Genomic DNA, 20284 nt, shown 5'->3' on the forward strand with positions numbered 1-20284 from the left:
TTGAATATTATTGATATTGATGATATTTTTCCCACTTAGATACTATGCTATTGTACGTCCCCTGGAGTATCCATTAAATATGACACACAAAACGGTGTGTTTTATGCTAGCAAATGTGTGGATCTTGCCCGCCCTGATCTCGTTCACTCCTATCTTTCTGGGATGGTATACCACAGCTGAACATCTACGCGAAATATCACTTCATCCCGACCAATGTTCATTCGTCGTAAACAAGGCCTACGCGCTCATATCCAGTTCTGTGAGCTTCTGGATTCCAGGCATCGTAATGTTGGTGATGTACTGGCGCATCTTCAAGTGAGTACTATATACAATGATAACTATTACTAATGCAAATGAGAATATGAAATTGTAAATCTTTTCTAATTATGCTTCCCTTTGGTGTGCTTTTCAGGGAGGCCGTTCGCCAGCGCAAGGCATTGAGTCGCACTAGCTCCAACATATTGCTAAACAGTGTGCACATGGGTCACACCCAACAGCCCACAAGTCTGAGCTATCTGCATCCGAGTGACTGCGATCTGAATGCCACTTCCACACGCGAGGAGACGCACAGTGCATTGAGCAATTTGGAGGTGAGTTATAATCAAACAAGCATATATTATGGAAGTGGTAATATGTGGTTGAGAGTAGGGAATCTCCTTCATTGACTTTGAAACTTAAACATGCCTGTTGGGCTGTTGTTTATCCTTGCAACTTGACAGGACATGCTGCAGCCGGCCACCGACGAAGACGACGACAAGGACGAGTGCGATGAACTGCGAGTCCCTTCCCCGCCTCCGCGACGCCTCAGCCGAAGCAGCATCGATCTACGGGACTTGGAGCAGGAGCGATACGAGAAGGTGACCCATACAGACAGTGCGCCCTCCATGATGGCGCTGCAGCAGCCGGGACATATGCACAACCAGTTGCAACCTCCTGCCCCTGTCTTCAACCCACAGATATGGACAGAAACACTGCCGACAACAAAGATGCCACAGGAACAGCAGCCACAGCAAGAGCGCCACGAGCAACACGAACAGCCCTATCAGCAACAGGCGGGACCACATCAGCAACTGAGCCTAACCAGTGGTAGTGGGACTAGTGAGCAGGAACCAGAATCGACTGCCTACAGGGTTTTCGGCCGCAATAGCGATGAGAGCGAGACCACAGACCATTATGACACACACTTGCCCCTGGCCGAGGACAACAAGGAGCTGAAACGTCTCATCGACGACAATTACTTGTATTTCAAGAAGCAAACGGCCGGTGAAGTGGGTGTAGGAGTGGGAGCGGGAGTCGGGATAGGTGGTGGCAGCAAATATGCAGCCCTCAGCGAATCAGATTTTATCAGACTTAAGGCTGGGGCAGCAGTCAGCGGTCGCAAGGCGTTTGCCGCCAGTGACTCTGAGTTCCTGCGAACAATCAGCGAATCCAAAGTACAAGATCCACTTCCCGGAAAGGAAAAGGGCTTTAATATTCGAACTTTGCTCGCCAAAACAAAACGCTTAAGCGGAGAGGGCTTTGCTCTGGAAAAGAAACGACAGCAGGCCAACTCCGAAGGTTCGAGCTTCTTTCGAAGAGCGCGGAACCGTAAGTTGTCACACAGCTACAATGGAAGCGCTGCTGGTGGCAGGGAACGCAAAATCGAAAAACGAACGCGACAGCATAGTGACACGGACTCCACGCCCAACAAGCCCGACATTCTGCTGGACATCAATGTGCTCAGTGAGCAAAGCGGGACAAATATCATCCAGCAATTCAGTGATGGGGTACAGCTAATAGATTTTACCAGCGAAGTGGGCGAGAGAGTCACCGATGATCTGGCCCAGCTGGCCGACTGCTTTGGCGAGTCTCCAAAGCAACCCGCCACACCTCCTCCATCGCTATCGCCGCCTGAGCTGCCCGAACAGAATAGTCTGCTCATTGCCAGTAGCTCCGAGTTGGCGGAAATCTTTCGCTCTCTCAGCTTTCCACTCGGCGACAACTCAGCCAGGGGGGCATCGGGCGGACCCACAACGCATGAGCACGCTCAGTGACCAGGTTTGTGCTAACTATCTGATGTCTCCACCAAATACACCGGCTGCCACCCAAACTGTACCAGTCCCAGGCGGCTCCTCTTCTCAATCGGCGTCCATTAACGTGTACTTCCTGTCGCCACCACCGCACACAGCTGGTCCAGGCTACTCACCAAGCGACACCTCCACAGTATCACTGGACGTGGTCACCACATTGCCGGTGCCGCAGTCTCAGTCACACACTACATCCCAGCCCCCAGCAACAGCCAACATATCACCCAAGCCCGAAATCATTCTCGATTCCACGCTGTCACCCGTCGAAGGCGAGCACAAGGACATCACATCACCGCTATTCAAGCGCAAAGATAGCACCCTCGGCTGTGGTGACACGGATGTAAGTGTTTCCGGCGGCAGACATCGCAGCAGCATCCTGGCCGGCTATGATGGTATTCAAACTGTGCGCAAGCGACAGGCCTCCGTGGTAACCTACGACGTAAACGTCATCAATTTTTCGCAAGAGCACAGCGACAGCCGCAGCTATATACCAATGGGTCGCGTCTCCACCAGCTCGGCAAGTATGTAAAACTTCACTGAATCCGAATTTATAAATCTTTATGTAGAGTAGCGTACAATGTCTAAGCAAAATATTGAAACAGATTGAACTGAAATTCAACCGAACGTTGTGGTTAAAAATCAGACGTAATCTACATGAAGTTAGGCTGGCGACGCTGTTTTAGTTCTAGATCAGATAGCAGGATTTTCAAAGGCCCCTCTCTTTGATAAAGTGATTCTTGATCACTGTACATTCAATTACCAAAATACAGTCTGAGCAAATATTTAACCGGTTAAACTCTGAAAAAGTCCAAAGTTTAACCGATTTTAGAAAGTTATATTAACATAATTTAAACGTTCTCAAGCGAGTGAAAAAAAGCACCAAAGAAGGCAAAGTTTTCCAATAAACCGACTCTATCTTCCAGTTATAAATTCAACCTACATTAAAATCTATAAAACTATATTTGGTTGCCAAATTTTTGGAACCGGAAGATATAGCTTTAAATTCAATTCAACAGACAAATATTCTATTTAATTAACTTAATTACATTTTTGTCTACACGAAAATCAGTTGGATCTAAGCAGTTATGTATGTATATGATTAGATGATGATCAATTGATAACGATAATGATGGTCCATTTCAGTTAAACACGCTCTATTGTGACGCCTTTGACTTACACCTTGTCTCCAGACCAAAAACTTAAATGAATCTTCTAACATCCGTATTTGTGATAGTACTAAAATAATACTAAGTAAAATGAATTACCCAAAATGCATTTCAGTTCCTGGAGCAATATTTCGCCTAGACCTTAGCTAAGAAATAGATGTATGTGTGAGGCGTTCGAAAAATTATTACCGAAAATGCCAAAATGCTTTATCTTTATGTAAAATGCACCAGCAGTATTAGAACTGTAACTAACTAGAAAAACTACCACACTTATTAAATATATAGGACAAGGCGATTGCAGTATGACAATGCTTTGATTAATCTCTACCGATATTATTTCCACAAGCTCCCTTTAAATATTTCCTGTTCTTGTCCAGTGTCAAATGCATGATCCGCATGTGATTTAGTCCTAGTTACAAGTTTCCTTCCTCCTTTTAAGTGCAACGTGTTACGACTACGTCTCTACGTATCTGTGTCTCTTTCTCTATCCCTCTCTAATCTTTATCTGTATATCTCTTTTCAATTATCTATCCTTGTCTGTGCGTGTGTAAATGTTAATCAAATCATCAAATTTTGTCCAACCAAAAACCAAATACTTCTTACTCCAATCAAACCAAAAACAATACAAAAAAAAAACAACCAAAAATCCAAAAAAAAAAAAACAAATCGAAATATCCAAGCAGAGCACGAATTTTCCAATAAATCCTCGCTAATCCGACGCGGTGGCATCTGCATATTTGTGGATGAAGATGAGGCCGAGATCATTGAGCAAAAGCCGCGGGGCATCAGCTTTGCCCCGGTGGCCATGCCCAACAGCCCGCTGCCCAAATGTCCGCTCTGCGGCGCCGACATCACCACCTCCAATGACACCAACACGACCAGCACTGACACCGCCACAGCCACCACAGCCAATGCAAATAGTAAACGTAGTAGACACGCCCACGCCCACGATAACGCCAACGCCCATGCCCAGGGGCTCACATGCTTCTGGCACAAACGTACGGCAGCGGTTACAGCTTGTTGGCAGCAGAGCAAGAAACGAAGGCAGCGCTTCAAAACCGGATGTAGTCAGTGTGGCGCAACCGGTGAGTTTTGTTGTCTCCACCAACACCTCCATATTCCCATACCCACCTCGTACTACCTAGTACTTTCTCCTTCATCCTCCATCTCTAGCTTTCTCTTTCTCTCTCTCTATATATCTCGCTCTTTGACGTTCCTTATCCTCTATCGCCCGCATTTAGTCTGTTCTTTAACATCTACTAATCTCATTTCACGCATCGACTCAATCCCTTATCGTATTTCACATTAAAAAGCACATTTTGCATCAATGTAATCAATCAAAGCACACATAAATTCGCATATGTACATACTTGTATATACAATTCGATCCTTAATGCATCATATGCATAATGGCATTGGTTAAATGGCATTGATTAGTTCCAATTTAATTACCTAGTTGTCCGATCTGTCGCAATCTGACTGTCTTGTCGATCACGTTTGACATTTTCTCAACCCTTTCGGTATTTCTAAATGAAGCTGCGAACGAGCATCACTTTAACCAATGTTATTATTAGGATTATATTAATCCAAAGTACTCAAGCAACACCCATAAATAAGGAATCCTTTGGCAAATAAATACCAAAAACTTGACCTTAACCGAACCGGCCTGATTGCCAAACAGGATTCAACACAAAGTCCAGGGAGAGGGCTCAAAAACTCTTCTCAATTTGGTCTACCTTGCGCCTACTTTCGCTTTCCCTTTTGCTATCGCTTTCGCCTCTTCTTTGCTCTGTCATGCTGTACATAATTGCTTCCGTTTTGCACGTGCGTTTGTTTTCTTGTTTTGTACTTTTTTCTTTGCTTTGCCTTCTTTGCGCCCTTTTGCATTATGATTTCTTACTCAGGTTGTGGCAGCGCTCCTGCCAATGGCCAATGGCAATCTCTTACTCCCCAGGACAAACTTGTTCGCCACTTCCTGTTGCTCACTGTTTGTTGTCTGTCTGATTTGTTTTTTCTGTACTTTCACTTTCCCACTGATGTTTATGTTTTTGTCCGGACTCCGGAGTATGGTGCGAATGCCTGTGTGTCTTTGTGATAACAAGTGTCCTGTGTAAATATTTTCAATTGTTTGCTTCGTTTTTATTATTTTGCCCAGCCCTCCCTCACACCGACACCAACACCCACACCCACACCCACACCAACACATACAGACACCGACACAGAGTGACACAAGTAGTTAAATGACAGCGACCCAAATAGGGTCTGGAATTAAGCGGGAAGGAGGTATGGGACTCGGGCGAAATACTTGCCATCGATTCAACAACAAATGCCATATTAATGTCAAAGTTAAACATGCCAAGACATGACCCGTAACACGTAGCGTATACACAACATGTCTGTCTCACACACGCACCAAACATTCGACAACCAAAAAAGGACCAACCAACTGACCAACCGGCAAGCAAACAAACTTTTTGCATCTACACGAAAAGACTCTAAATTGCAATGGATATAAGATTGGAGTTGACTTGAACGAATCAAAATTAATCAGCCAATCACTTTTGATCCTTTAAGAAAAACTTCTTTATCTATCCGAACATATAGGCGGATCTGTGCGCCCGGCAAAGGGTTGGAAGGCTGAGCATAAGGCAGCACGGACTCTGGGCATCATCATGGGTGTCTTTCTGCTCTGCTGGCTACCCTTTTTTCTTTGGTAAGTTGGATCTAGTCTGGATTAGGTCACTGAATTTTTGTTCAACTTTTGCTGGGCTTCTTTGGGATTTCCTTCATTGCTTACAGGTACGTCATCACCTCGCTCTGTGGGTCTGCCTGCCCTTGCCCCGATGTTCTGGTGGTGGTTCTCTTTTGGATTGGCTACTTTAACTCGACTCTGAATCCGCTTATCTATGCCTATTTTAATCGCGATTTTCGTGAGGCCTTTCGCAATACGCTCGAGTGTGTGCTACCGTGTCTGGAGAAGCGAAATCCCTATAATGCTTACTACGTCTAAGTCCGAATGAAATCCCACTTGAATGCTGAACAATGCCCCCCTTAAGTGATATTTAATACTCTTAACACCGACACAAAACGAAAACAAATAACGAGATGCTACCAAATACAGAATGTTTTCCCCTAAGATCTAGATAGTAAAAATGTTTCCAATCCAAGCAATACTCATTTTCAGCGTGTGTTAATGCAATTATCGTGCTATATGTATGTATACGTGTGTAGGGAATCTAAATATTAAAATTCTAATTACTGTACTAACAATAAGCGAGTGCGTAAGCCCAACTAGTAATTATTATTAACTTATAAATGTTGTTTGTCTATGGGTTATAAATGTACATAGACTCATCTACAATATATACGTAAAAGTCAACCTAAAAATCAACCGAAAATACATTAAGCATACGATTCAGAAAGCATTTCATGTATTAGACTTAATAACAAAATATCTTCGGTATATCGAAGAAATTCAGCCAACCCTCGATTAAAAAGTATTCTCGTCTTTCTACAGCTTGTTATCCTCAAAATCCCATTGATTCCCACATATGAGGTACCAACTCTAGAACCAAACCTGTCACTTTCGTTTCAAAAATTTAGAACAGATCATGCTTAGAATTCATTCAGAGGGACGAGGCTAATTTCGGCAGTGCTGAAGTTTGCATACCCTTGCAAGTTTTTCTTATTCTCTAGAGCTATGACATAGTCATCCGATCTTGATAATATTTGCCGCAGACTTTCGTTTAGGATACAGTGGTCCGATCTGGCTAGTCTGTAGATTTTTCGGTCTAGCAGAAGGACTTGGTTACATGAACTCCCCTCTTCGTGCTGATCAGGAATACTTAAGTATATCTGTTCGAAAATGATTCTTTCTATCTTCTGACCAAGATTAATGTTCTCTCTTTGCAAGGGTATAAAATTTCAGAAAACATCAGTTAAAAACATTGATATTTAAACGTAATTGTAAGTTTCAAAACAACAGATCAATCAGGAAACAGCTAAACTATAATAAATAAAAAGAAGTTTCAAATTTCATCGATATGATTTGGTTGGTTATTTTGCTTCAAAATCATGTCCAACTTGGTTGAAAAGTATTAGCTTCTATATAGTTACATTAACATATATCGGATTACAGTAATATTAAGATATTTAGTGCTATATACAAATGCGGTATTAAATGAAGCAACAAAACAAAAAACATACAAACAATATTCCATTAAATTAAAGTCAATAAACTTAATTATACGAAAAATGATTTTGCGCATTGCCAAGAATTTTCAAAACAGAATATTGATATTGACAATCTTATCGAAAACCAAAAAAAAGAATGAAAAAAAAAAAATTGGCAATTGTAGCGAAATATTCAAGTCGTTTAGTTTCCAATATCGTTTCCCATGTTTTCGAGTTTTTGTTATTACCCTAGTTTTGGGATACTTTTGTGATAGTCAAGGATATTGATTGTACTTTCTAGTTGAATTTAGTTAACTTTATTTATGATAAGAATAAATACTCTGTGACTATGTATATTTCTATGTATTTGCTGATGGAACAACAACTAAAGTGTTTTAAAAGAATGTGTTCGTATACTTATTGGGTAGACGGTAAACGGCGTGTATTTATAGCACCGAAGAGAATGAGAACCACAATATGCTCATATGCTCATATGGATACATATACAAATCGGTGAGCACCTTTGTTACGTTGGAGGAAATGTTTCAGTTTGGCTAGTAGTTTCGACGCGCTCGCTAAATGCCCAAAATCGAGCACACATCATCGGAAGCTCATGAAGGAGATGCCACTTGTTTGGCCTATCACAATCAATTTTTATTCTCCGGAGGAGCTGATGGCAAAATTCGAGTAGGTACATATCTAGACTCTATGCACCTCCTACCCATGCCCGATTAACCCACAGATTTGGTCGGAGTCACTGCAATTGCTGGGCACTGTTGATGCCCACAACGGCTCCTACATCTATTGCATGGCCGTGAATGAGCAGGGCAAGCTATATTCGAGCAGTTGCGATGGTCAGGTCAAGTTCATGACGGCGCCATATGACGACGGTTCGGTGCAGGAACTGTTTCGCTGCGACGATGCCATCCAGGCCATGTACTGTGACGGTTCTGTCTTATACACAGGCGACGACAAGGGCGTAGTAACCACTTGGACAAATGATCGCATGCTTTTCAAGTACAATCTGGTGGAAGAGGTGAAATCTTTGGCTGGCGAGAAAAAGCTTATTTACACAGTGCGGGATCTGGACGTGGTAGTCTCCCAGGTGGTGGAAGGGAAATCCGGCAAATATAGCAACAAGGCTGTGGTGCCGGGTAAGTCGCCTTTGCTACTCTTGGGTCCGCTGATCGAAGGCAAACGAAGCTATCTAGCGTTTGCTGATCGCACTGGCATGGGCCTCCAGTTGGTTAACAATTTGCCGCAAGAAAAGTTTGCCCACATTTGGCTCATGCCGGTAAGTACACATTCGTATCCTTACCTTCTCCAGAATGAGAACTGTAACTCAATTACATTTTAGGAATGGCATGACATGATTGTTAATAGCATTTGCGGTGATGAGAAACACCTTTACTCCGGTGGCTATGACAAAAAGGTCAAAGGCTGGTCCGATCTGGCCTCTTCCCAACCCCGTGCCCTGGGTGAAGTGGACGTGGGTAGTTGCGTAAACTGCATATGCTGTGGCAAAAATAATCTCGTGTATATAGCCACGAGTGATGGATTCGTACGAGCAGCTAAATTTATTTAAGTTTAAGCGCCAATGAATTGGGCATTGCCAACACGAATTCAGATCTGTTTCCCTTCAAAAGTAACAGTTTGCTGTCTAACATGACCGAATTCATTTCTGTAGAAATTAGAATACAAATCTTAATCAAAAAGGAACGATTTAAAGTTACTGACAGGAAGTTATTAAAGGAAAGTTATGGACAGTTTACAATCAAACCCAAAAATCGAGCGAAATTGTTGCAATATTTTTATTAAAAACCTTTCCTTGATCATCAATTGAGTTTTGAGATATGTATGTAATCGTGAAGGCATAGGATAGAAAATCTCTAACCCATTTTTGGAGAATTGTTTAAAATGGTTTAAAGGACCTAAATTTCCCACTCAATTTTTTCTACACTTTGAGAAACTTCTCAGCAAAGAAAGCTATATGATCGAAAGTTTTTATGGCATCAAAATGTTATAGTGGTACGATCTGACCTCTTGAAATTGAGTTGACCCCTTGAGAGAAAAACTATGTAAAATACCTTCTTTTTTCTGACACGTTCAATCTTTAAAATATTTGCATGAAGCAATGGTGGAAGTAAAATTTTATTAGCTGGAATCAGTAAGGTATGGTTCACATTGGAAACTCTGTCCGAGCCTTCCAATCCCGCTTATCATTTGGGTTACCGCGAAATCCGTAACATTGTGTGCAGATATACCCAGAGAGGTACCCATTTTACGTCTCTAATTAAGTATTCCTCACAAATAACTGCCCTCCGAGTAATCTTGTCGGACACTTGTTCATTTTAATTTAGAAAGCAACGTCGAAGATGATATTATGATTGAGGTCTATTCAACCATATATGATCAGTAGATACAATATGTTAACGGTACTTTCACAAGTACTCATCGAGTCAGTAGAATAGATAATTGATTAGATAAATTCCAATATCAAGGGCGAAACCAGTATTTAAATTTGGGAGGGTAACAAATTGCTTCACTTAACATATCGTTTTGTGAGTTGAAAACTTATAAAAGTTTATTAAAATTTCATTCTAAAGTGAATTGGTTTAAATGGTCCCCTACTCACACCTGGCTCCGCCTTGACTAATACCATTGTCAAATAAATTATGTGCAGTTATTACATAGACAGGCAAAAACAAACAAATATAGTTGGTCTAATTGTAAGTTTGTCACCGTATCTAACAAAGGAATCGTAAATTAGATAGGTCTGATGTTTTTTCTGCTGTCGTTGATCATAAAATGTCTTTTTTTTGAATAATGGGTCTCGACTCGATTTTTTGACATTTCCTCCCAAAGCTGCAAAACAGATGGAAATAGAGAGTTTTGTAGCCTGATCAATTTTAAGGAACTTTATAAATATTAGTTTATAAAAAAAGGAATATTTTAGAAGTCAGAAGCAAATGAAAAACCAGAGGGCCCGGGCTTACTTCGACTATCTTACTCATTTCTTACCTATAGCCTGACGGCTTTGACAAGCGGAAAAACGTTTTACCTAAAAAAGTCTAATGTTTGCAAAAGAACGGCCTACATTGGCATAGCAAATAACGAAGTTATGGATTAAAGTCACTTCCACAGATCGTTTCTATATGAAATATTATATAGTAGTCGGATCCGGCTGAATCCGAAATATACAACCAAAATTTCAGCTCTGTAGCTCTGTACGGCCCTTTTTGCTATGGTATAAAAACGAATAATGCATTTCGATTTGCAGTTCTCAACATTGGGTGAAAGCATCCAGTTTTTTCATATATTTTTTTCGACTATCACCGTGTGATTGATTATACATTCATCACAAGTTTTAGTTTCTCCTAGTTCATTATATTTTTGTGATTCATGCTCAATTTCATAATAGCTTGAAATTAGATTCAAGTACATAAACCAAACAACGACAACGCGGACATCAGCTGTAAATACAGTTTTAAATTTAATTTTTATATACATAGTACATTCATTGGAAAGGTTTTTACTATTTCTTCCCTCTCAAGTTATCGGCTGACTCATCATTCGAATTTCACAACGAAAGCAGTATATAACCTTGTACATTCTATCATTCTCTTTAGTCTTCAACCACCTCGCATAGAGGGATCAGCAACATTCGCCAATTTATTTTGGCTTTGTTAGCTCTGACTCACAAAAAAAAAAACAAATTCAGAATCTCACTTTTAATTAGATTTCCATTCGCGAGCTTACTTCGGACTCACCGTGCTGCACTTAAAGACAACAAACCATCACCGCGGCAGTTTTTCCGGAGAAAAACGTTAAAATGATCGACAACAATTGTGATTTAAAGTTTATCCTTTTTTGCGGCGCTTTTCTTTAAACGTATCGAAATTTACAGGACAGGACAGGAGCAAACAAGAGGCAACAACAAAAAATACCACTGCTACGATAATAACATTCATTGGGCTTTGTTCTCAATGTTTCACACAAGAACCACCTTAAAGAAAAACTCAGACATGTCTACATACCTGACACCTGTTATTTTCTTTTATCTTTAAACTCTAAATCAATGGGAAACGAACGATAGAATGATAGTTTCACTATTGAAATATAACTTACGCACTCTACTGCGCTGGCTTCACTTAATCTGGAACGAGATCGATATAACGCAGGTCCAAAATGGAGCCCACTTCAACGAAAGCAATACCGGCAGGAACAACAGGAGCATCTACATTGCCTGCCCTGATGCATTGCTTTCTCGGCTCTTCGTACACCTCATGACATTAACCTCTCTCTGTTCTCAGCCAAGTGGCATGCCGGCATGTGGAGTCAGAGGCTTAGCTTTCATCGAATAGACGCGCTTCTTGTACTAATTAATTGAATTCAATTAGTGCAAGAAGCGCGATAAATATATGTTTTGAGAACGGACTAAATCCGGCCATATCCAACCGCCACTTGTGACCTTGCGGTCTTCCAGTGTACACCCCAAACGAGTTGGCAAAACCATTTCCGCCTAGGGAATATCTGCCCAGTTGGCTAGACTGGCATGTACTTTGTTCAGGTCAATCAGGGACATCTGCCGCAGATAGACTCCGGGCAAACCTTAGCAACAATCTCAGTATAAAATATAGAATTTTCTATTCGATCATGGCTACAGATACGCCAAACTTAATATTGGCACGCTAAGTCCTCAGGCACGCCACACAGAGAGAGACTTTGTCTCAATTGGTTTAGGATTCGCTGCTCAAATAGCCAGCTCCAGCTAGAAGCGGCTTTTTTGACCATCATCATCAAATCGAAAAACAAAGAGTCAATTAAGAGACATGGAAACCATTTTCATCAGAAATGCCAAGGATATTCCAGTTACTAAAATAAATTGGATTCCTAATGAAAGCCCATTAAGATCATAGTTAATCATTGGTAACTACACAAAGGGAGATTTCTCCCATTATTAATACCAAGGAAGACCAGAGTTAATCTTTGCACACTACACAAAAAGGTATTTCTGCGTATTGACTCCAAGATTCTCAATTAAGTAGATGGAATAGTTGGCATCATCCTAACTGGATTCGATCACTTGTTTTAATTGTAATGCAACTAAGAAATCACAACTGACCGATAATCGTGATCTCGTTGAAAAACTCATGAAAAGATTTCCCAGCAGGGATAAAAAACAGGCCAACTTTTTCAGCATCCAAAGGGAAAGCAATTGTATATTATCTAAAGACTGAATATCACAAAAATATTAAAGATATTAGTTTATTAAACAAATATTTTCAATCAAACTCTTACTCTTTTAACATGAATAGGGATTCCCCTGTCAAACCAGTCAATCCAACGTATAACAGAGCACAGTAACTAGTGACTAGGCTATTGCTCAGCAGCTTGTAGTTGCCCGCTTTCTAGGCATTCGAAGGACACCTGTGCTTCAATCCAGCGAGCAACGTTAAGCAGCAACTGTTCATTAAGGCTTTTGCTCATTAATTGCAAGCTGAGCGGAAGGCCGCTCTGGGACAGACGTACGGGAATCGAAACAGCTGGGATTCCGGCCATGTTGGCGGGTTGCGTGCAAAAGTCCTGCACAGCGCATTGATCACGATTGCTCAGTGCTGAAAAGTCCCGAAACAACGGAGCCTCTGTCAGGGTGGTGGGTGTGAGAAGTATATCGACCAGTTGATTGTTCGTCTCAAACACTTTCGAGAAGTCCTCGGCTATTAGGCGACGCACGCGAAGCGCCTTTTCAAAATATTTTTGGTAGTTTTTACGCAGGAGTAGGAAATTGCCAGTAAGTATTCGTGTTTTTACCACTTGATTAAAGCCCTCGGCCCGCGTTGTGGCGTACAACTGTTCTGTGCTGCGTTCGTCCAACGCTCTGTGTCCATACTCAATGCCATCATAGCGAGCCATGTTGCTGGCCACCTCACATTGATTGAGAATGGAGTAAACAAATATACTAGCTGCCGTATGGGGCAGGGATACTTGTTCCACTTTGGCTCCTGCACATTCCAAAACATCTGCGATTTTTGTCCAAGTCGCCAACACTTCAGGAGACAGACCCAAGCAGTGGTATTCCTTAGGTATACCAATTCGTATAGACCGCAAGTCGATTTGATCCACCTCTGGTAATTGCAGTTTTCTAAACGGTTGCCTAATGGTTGTTGAATCCATTGAATCGGGACCAGCAATAACATTAAGCACCTTAACACAGTCATTCACAGAACGTGCAAATATACCAGGCACATCCATTGAATTAACCAACGGAATCAGTCCGTGACGCGATACCAGACCATATGTGGGTTTTAGTCCTACGACGCCGCAATAAGATGCAGGATTCCGTGTAGAGCCACCCGTATCGGAGCCAATGGCGCTGTAATAATAAAAAAAAACGATATTATTAACTTTCTGGTTATATTTTAAAGTTTGGCGCGCAACACCCTAAAATTATCGATTAATAAGACCGTATTTTTGGTCTCAGTTCTTAAGACTAGTGTCAAAATTCAGTGTTGCCAGATCATACGAACAACTTAGTCTGGCTACTCTAGGAAAATTGTCCGACAACTCTTAGCGAACGGCGAAGTAAAATTGCAAACAATTTTGTGCCTTTTTTTGTGGCCATGTCTGCGCTTTTTCGTCTCACCAGTCGCGCTGTAGCGCTCCAGCGTTCCCTGGCCATTAAGCAAGCATCCAGCTCATTGCACGCCTGTCGCTCCATCAAGACGTCGCCAAAGAAGGACGAGACAATCGCAGCACCAGCCAGCGTTACGACCGAGGATTTCGCCAATCCCAATCCCAAGAACTGGGTGAGCTATGGCTTCGACTATAAGACAGAGACCGACGATCGCAAAGCCACCAAATCCACATTCTTTTTCGCTGTCACACTGTGTCTAGTATGGGGCACCTTCTATTGGGCATATTTGCCCGACACGCAAATCCGCAATTGGGCTCAGCGCGAAGGTTTCCTGGAGTTGCGTCGACGCGAGCAGGCCGGAGTGGATCTAGTTAGTCCCAATTATGTGGACCCATCCAGCATTGTGCTGCCCTCTGATGAGGATCTCGGCAATACGGAAATTATCATTTAAACAATTTTAGTTTAGTTTGTTATGTAATTGAGAGCTGCGAGCTATGGGCCCCCTGCGAACGAGTTGCCTGGCGTTCTGCCTAATAAAATTGCAAATTTCGATGTGAATTGAAAATGATTTTCAAATCTTATATTCAATTTAAGGTCGAAATCCCGACAAAAGAGACGAAACTTCTTTCGAGGTTATGACGAGTACTGCAAAATGTAAACAAAAACAAATATTTACTTACGCATAGCAGAGGCCAGCTGCAACAGCAGATGCCGAGCCTCCGGAGCTACCACCCGCTATCCGCCATTTGTCTTCGCTCAAGTCCTCACTCCAAATGTTCTTTGTGGGTCCGTAAATGGAGTCTAGGGTCCCGGCGCCCATAGCAAACTGATCCAAATTGGTCTTACCCAACAGAACAGTTCCGGCTTGTCGAAGGCGAGAAACGACTGTTGCATCATAAGGTGGAACAAAATCCTGCAGCATTCTAAAACAAAAGAGCACACTTGATTTATTTTTATGTTTTACTTTTGGAAATGCAACAACGCACCGCGAGGCACATGTCGTGGGCACATTGGCAGTGCAGAAGTTGTCCTTTACGGCTATTGAAATGCCATCCAGTTCGCTCTTCGGCTGCTTTTTCTGGTAACGCTGCTCCGATTCCTTGGCTTGTTGTAGAGCCAGCTCCGGGGTCAGCCGTATGAACGCATTTAAGGTCCTTAATCTGTGTGCATCTTTAAGTGCCTGTTCCGTCACCAGATGAGGTGACAACCGGCCATCCAAGTAGCTGGCGTGCACCTGTTTGATGCCCAACTGAAGGTGTCGCCGCATACTTTTACTCCGACAGCCTTCAACATAAACAACTTTATTCAAACCGCAATTTAACAATATCAGCAAGAAGAGGAGAGGTAAATATTCGATGTAGATAACAATCTACATACAAATTCGCGCAATGAATTTAATACTGTTGTCTGGTCACTCCGCCAAACAAGGACGTAGAAGGAAATTAGTAAAGGGGTACGTACTAATGAATGGGTCAAATATCTCTGAACAATCAACAAAATATTATTCTACTGCAAAAACAGATTTCAACTATTGAAGTTAGCTTAAGTTCAAATGATCATGCCACAGATAAAAGGCTTTTGCTCAATACAGGATAAATAATTGTAAAATTCCCTTTAAATTTATGAACTATAATTGACCAGCAAATCAAGGGATTCAATTGTTGCCACATACCCCATGTTAAGTTTCTTTTTGTTGACGCCTCTGGAAATGGGCAGCTGTTATTGATTAGAAGTCAGCAAAAATCAAGTTGTTATTGTATTTACACTTGGCTTGCCGGCGGTGCGGGAGATTCCACGGCAACATCATAAAGTTAGATAACGCCAACGAGTTATTGAATTATAATCTGGAGTGTCTTTTGACTTCCACTAATCTCGAATACCAGTTCTCCTTTTGTATACTCAAGCACACCAAATGGCCAAGCTGGATGAACGAATTGGTTTCATCGGTGGCGGAAATATGGCATTTGCCATTGGATCCGGACTTATTCGTGGCGGGATCGTGAAACCAAGCCAAGTTCTAGTGTCTGGTCCCCATATTGAGAACTTAGCCCGCTGGCGTGAACTGGGCGCCGATATCACAGATGAGAATTACGTAGTTCTGGAGCATACGGACATAGTGTTTATCTGTGTCAAGCCCCATATGCTTGCTCCTTGCGCTGCTCAGCTAAAGAACAAGCATGTCCCGTCGGCAAAAGACGCTACCAAGCTGATTGTTTCGGTCCTTGCGGGCACAAGTCTCCAAACGCTCGAAGAGAAATTCGATTTTATTGAAAGCTCAGGATTAAAGGTGATCCGAACAATGCCCAATACATCCATGCAGGTGGGCGAGGGTTGTACTGTGTACACGGGCAACTCCCGGGTGACTCATCAGGATCTTGAAAAAGTGCACCTTATGTTAAATGCCCTGGGCTTGGCCCAGCAGGTTCCAGAGTCCATGATTGACGCTGTCACTGGAGTGGCTGGTTGTGGTCCAGCATTTGTGTACACTATGATCGAGGCCATGGCGGATGGGGGGGTCAAGCAGGGAGTGCCCAGGCAAATGGCTCTGCAATTTGCTGCTCAAACAATGCTGGGAGCAGCCAAGACAGTGCTTCTAACCGGCAAGCATCCAGCTGTGTTGCGCGATGAGGTGTGCTCGCCAGGAGGAGCCACTATAGTTGGTGTACATGAACTGGAAAAAGGAAATCTCAGGGCCACCCTTATAAATGCTGTGGAAAAGTCGTCGCAACGCTCAGCAGAGCTAGGAAAGAAATAGAATGATGAATGAACTGGTTTACCCGAAGGAGCTCTCTACTTAACTATATATATATATACTGTTCCATTAAAGTTAAAAACTTGAGCATTATACTGATATTATGTAATTAAATACTATATACATATACAAAAGGTCTTATTCAAACTATTGAGAAGGTTCAAGATTAATAATCGGTTGCGATGGGTTAGGCAATTTATTCACGATCCTTTTTGCTAACATATTCCACACATTTTGAGGGGTCTGTGGGGAAGTACTCCTGGCATTTGGTCATTAACCGTTTGAGTCCTTGTATATATTTCCGCTGTGTCTCATCGTTCATAACATGCGCCACATTCTTGGAGAAGATCTTCTCGCGACCCGTTCGGGCATGGATTCCCACCATTGTCACACCAATTGGCCATGGGGCATTGCCTATTGCCATCTCCAGGTAAGCATCGCTAGCCGATATATAATTTCGATTTAATAAGTGCTTGCAAATGTCACGCAAACTGTCCAGAATATCCTCAGGTAAGGTGTGATGTTTAAGCTTACGAAACAATGGCTTAACGTACTCCTTTGTCTGGGTGTAAATTACTCGTGTCATTTTAACCTTCGTCGACATCTTCTCGTGCTTGCTGTAGTTGGCAATTTGATCGTTCCAGAGCTTCAGCAGAAACATAAGCAGGGTAATGATGACATCCATGTCATAGTCCTTGTTTCGACCCATTTTCTGTGCCATAATCTCTATGCTCTCCCAAGAAATGGATTCGTCCAGTTCCGTCAAATCTGATTTTTTGTCCTCTTTAGAGGTGGGCGCGTTGGCGAACATTTCTTGTAGGTATGCTGCATCTACTTGCTCCATGGCCTCTTGGAAGTCATTGCGGAAGCCTCGATTGGCCTCTGGTTGTGAGATTTCGCATTGACGCAATCTTTCAAAGGCATCGGATTCGCTTTCACCAAAAAGTAAAATAGGCTCGCCTCGTTCTCGCAGTCTACGTATTACTTCATTGCGGGGCAGTATGTTCTGACCATCGGCCACAAAGCTATATGCTCCTTCGATGGTCTGGCCCTGCGCTTCTACCGACTCTTGTTTTTTGTAGCCCACCTTTTGCAAAATTTCTTCTGTATCTTTGGCATTAAGGTCTCCGCGCCTAAAAAATTTTCTGTTGTCATCCACTAGCTGTTTCTGCTCAAGTAGTTTTCTTTTGCGTGCAATTTCTGCCTTAAGAATGTCCATTTCTTCGCAATTTTAATATTTTGTTTGTTTGTTGTTTTTTTCTGTATTTTAACAGCTGAGCGTTTGCTCCGATAACCGATGATACGTCGACAATCGATTGTCCGATAAGAGATAACATATCGATAACTGCTCCGATATCCGATTGTGTTTTTGGGAAATAAACAAAAAAAATAGTAAAATCCACAAGACTTGTTGACGAATTTTATCCCTGCGATCGCGAAAATGCCAAAGAAAATGGGTATTAACTCGAAGGCCGTAGAGGCGCGAGAGCGTAAGGAAAAGGAAAAGAAAGCTACACAAGAGAAAAAGGCCAAGGATGCGGAAGACCGCTTGTGGCAAGACAATGATAAGAGCTTGGCCAAGAAACAGCAGCGTCGCGATGAGGAAGAAAAGAGAAAGGCTGAGTCACAACGCCGCAAAGCGGAGTCAAAGGCGCTTTTGGACCAGGAGATGAACGCGATCACCACCCATAAAAAGCAGCCGCTGGCAAAAATCCATCGTCAGCAAATTCTTGAGGAGGTTGAGAAGAAACAACGAGTCATTGATGCCATTAATGAGGCCAACAAACCGTCCGCTCCAAAAGTTATAGTGCAGCCGCAAACAATTGAGGAAAACCTAAATCGATCTTTGGCTGACACTGAGGTCGCCACCAACATTGACCAGGCTCTCAATGTTCTAAGGTAAGTTTGAGTTGTGTCATTTATGGTAAAGATAATGCTGATCTCCTGTTCTTCTAGTGTCAACGAAGCCGACGAGGATAAGCATCCAGAGAAAAGAATGCGTGCTGCCTACAAAGCGTTTGAAGCCAACAATCTGCCGCGCATTAAAGCCGAGAATCCTTCGCTTCGAATGTCACAGTGGAAACAGCTGCTAATGAAGGAATGGAACAAATCCCCGGACAACCCTTTCAACCAGGGCCGTTAAGTGGCTGCGACGCTTCTCCCCATTTCCCATTTTAGCCGAGTGTGTGCGTATTCTAGTGACTGTTCAGCCGCATAGCAGCTGACCGTAATGAAATAGCAATCAGGAGTCGAGTATATCAAAGAATTTAGTTTGGAACAGTAAAATAAATTGTAATTTATTAAATTAAATTCGATATAAGCAAAGTATGGTACCCATCTGATAGTGTCAGCTAATAATCTAAGAATAAAGTTAACTGGGATAATTATACTAAACGCAAAAGATTTCGGTATCAAATGAGCAAGTAATTAAAAAAGGAATCTAAGCATTCCATTAAAATGGAATTACCGCAATCTAAACACTTTTTCCCTGTTTATCAAATTGACAATTTTGATTCAGCTACTGTGGATTTTTGTCACTCTTTTCCAATTCCGGTTGCGTTTAGTTTTGGAGTTTTCTATGGTGAAGTAATTATATTTTGGTATACACATACGTTTTATACGTCTGTGTGTATGTACCTACTTGATTGCTCTGTTGTCGTTCAAATTTTTTGATCATTATGTAGGTTTTTTCTGTCGTGCAAAATAGAGAATAATAAGTGCTTCCGCTTTCACTGTTTACTACTTGGGAGTCCAGTAGCGTTTTTTTCTTGGTGAACAAACAGAAAGACAGCCATAACAAATGTACGTTACATCAGAAAATTTAAGTACATATAATTTAAGCTGAACGTAATTAGCTGCAAACTTGCGTTGATTCCGTTTTTATGTTGCACATTTTGTGTATTAAATTCAATTTTATATAACTTGATTAAATGGCATTTGGCATAAGTTTTTATTTTTTGTTGGTATTTGGGCATTGTAAAAAGCTTAAGCCTAACTCTTAATGACCCTTAACACCCACTAATAAACGCATTTATCTATATCCAGATCGTAAACAGCCTCAACACTTGCACATTTCAAACGGACTACAATGAATACGGTTCAAATTCAAATTAAAATGTTCCAATGTAGTGGATCTTGAATGATCATGTTGATGATGATGATGATGATGATCGCTTTTAACAGTGGATCACAAGCATGTTAACCGTTTTGCGTCTGTCTTTCTCTGTTATCTGCTGTTGGAGCTGCGGCTGGTGCTTTCTTTTTAATAAAAATTTCTTTTGTCGTGGCTCGTAAGTTCATTCAGTGCGAGACGGTCGACAGCGGCAGACGCGTCGTGAGTGAAATGTGAATGCAATAACAACAAAACGCTGCAATACACAATATTTTCGAATGATACAATAGCAGAAACAGAGAGCGAGCGAAAAAAGAGAGAAAAAAAGAAAAGTGTAAAGACGTGTGAAGAAAATTCAATTGAACGGAAATCACAAAA

The 20284-nt window shown here is 41.9% G+C and overlaps 7 protein-coding genes and 1 long non-coding RNA gene across 8 annotated transcripts in view; 6 read left to right on the forward strand and 2 right to left on the reverse strand.

Annotated features, from left to right (window-relative positions):
- Nucleotides 1-7236, forward strand: part of LOC137582574 (octopamine receptor beta-3R-like) — a 35593-nt gene extending 28357 nt beyond the window's left edge. The window contains 7 exon segments of the mRNA XM_068297167.1: nt 40-315; nt 413-590; nt 720-1976; nt 1978-2587; nt 3916-4317; nt 5837-5945; nt 6032-7236. Coding sequence (XP_068153268.1) covers nt 40-315; nt 413-590; nt 720-1976; nt 1978-2587; nt 3916-4317; nt 5837-5945; nt 6032-6242 — 3043 coding nt within the window. The 3' untranslated portion in view covers nt 6243-7236.
- A 729-nt stretch (nt 7237-7965) lies between these two features.
- LOC137582930 (F-box/WD repeat-containing protein lin-23) lies at nt 7966-9240 on the forward strand. Its single transcript, XM_068297719.1, has 3 exons — nt 7966-8092; nt 8148-8699; nt 8763-9240. Exons 1-3 carry the CDS (start codon nt 7985-7987, stop codon nt 8988-8990), a joined length of 888 nt encoding a protein of 295 aa, XP_068153820.1. The 5' UTR covers nt 7966-7984; the 3' UTR covers nt 8991-9240.
- Nucleotides 9241-11045: 1805 nt separating this feature from the next.
- Nucleotides 11046-12699, forward strand: LOC137581734 (uncharacterized). Its single transcript, XR_011033233.1, has 2 exons — nt 11046-11253; nt 11313-12699. It is a non-coding gene; the product is annotated as an uncharacterized lncRNA (long non-coding RNA).
- On the reverse strand, nt 12649-15368 carry GatA (glutamyl-tRNA(Gln) amidotransferase subunit A, mitochondrial). The gene is made up of 3 exons (XM_068295979.1): nt 15029-15368; nt 14723-14965; nt 12649-13781 (listed from the first exon to the last, which is right to left on the reverse strand). Exons 1-3 carry the CDS (start codon nt 15307-15309, stop codon nt 12785-12787), a joined length of 1521 nt encoding a protein of 506 aa, XP_068152080.1. The 5' UTR covers nt 15310-15368; the 3' UTR covers nt 12649-12784.
- Nucleotides 13934-14607, forward strand: NP15.6 (NADH dehydrogenase [ubiquinone] 1 beta subcomplex subunit NP15.6). The gene has a single exon (XM_068295982.1). It carries the CDS (start codon nt 14029-14031, stop codon nt 14491-14493), a length of 465 nt encoding a protein of 154 aa, XP_068152083.1. The 5' UTR covers nt 13934-14028; the 3' UTR covers nt 14494-14607.
- A 384-nt stretch (nt 15369-15752) lies between the features above and the next one.
- P5cr (Pyrroline 5-carboyxlate reductase) lies at nt 15753-16928 on the forward strand. The gene has a single exon (XM_068295981.1). It carries the CDS (start codon nt 15955-15957, stop codon nt 16795-16797), a length of 843 nt encoding a protein of 280 aa, XP_068152082.1. The 5' UTR covers nt 15753-15954; the 3' UTR covers nt 16798-16928.
- On the reverse strand, nt 16815-18090 carry Prp18 (pre-mRNA processing factor 18). The gene has a single exon (XM_068295980.1). The coding sequence runs from the start codon at nt 18011-18013 to the stop codon at nt 16991-16993; it is 1023 nt and encodes a 340-aa protein (XP_068152081.1). The 5' UTR covers nt 18014-18090; the 3' UTR covers nt 16815-16990.
- A 68-nt stretch (nt 18091-18158) lies between these two features.
- Nucleotides 18159-19257, forward strand: LOC137582423 (coiled-coil domain-containing protein 124). The gene is made up of 2 exons (XM_068296956.1): nt 18159-18693; nt 18751-19257. The coding sequence occupies exons 1-2, from the start codon at nt 18236-18238 to the stop codon at nt 18935-18937; spliced, it is 645 nt and encodes a 214-aa protein (XP_068153057.1). The 5' UTR covers nt 18159-18235; the 3' UTR covers nt 18938-19257.
- Nucleotides 19258-20284: the final 1027 nt, after the last annotated feature.

Source organism: Drosophila tropicalis, unplaced genomic scaffold (genome assembly GCF_018151085.1).
Source record: "Drosophila tropicalis isolate 14030-0801.00 unplaced genomic scaffold, ASM1815108v1 contig_859, whole genome shotgun sequence".
NCBI classification, from domain to species: Eukaryota; Metazoa; Arthropoda; class Insecta; order Diptera; family Drosophilidae; genus Drosophila; species Drosophila tropicalis.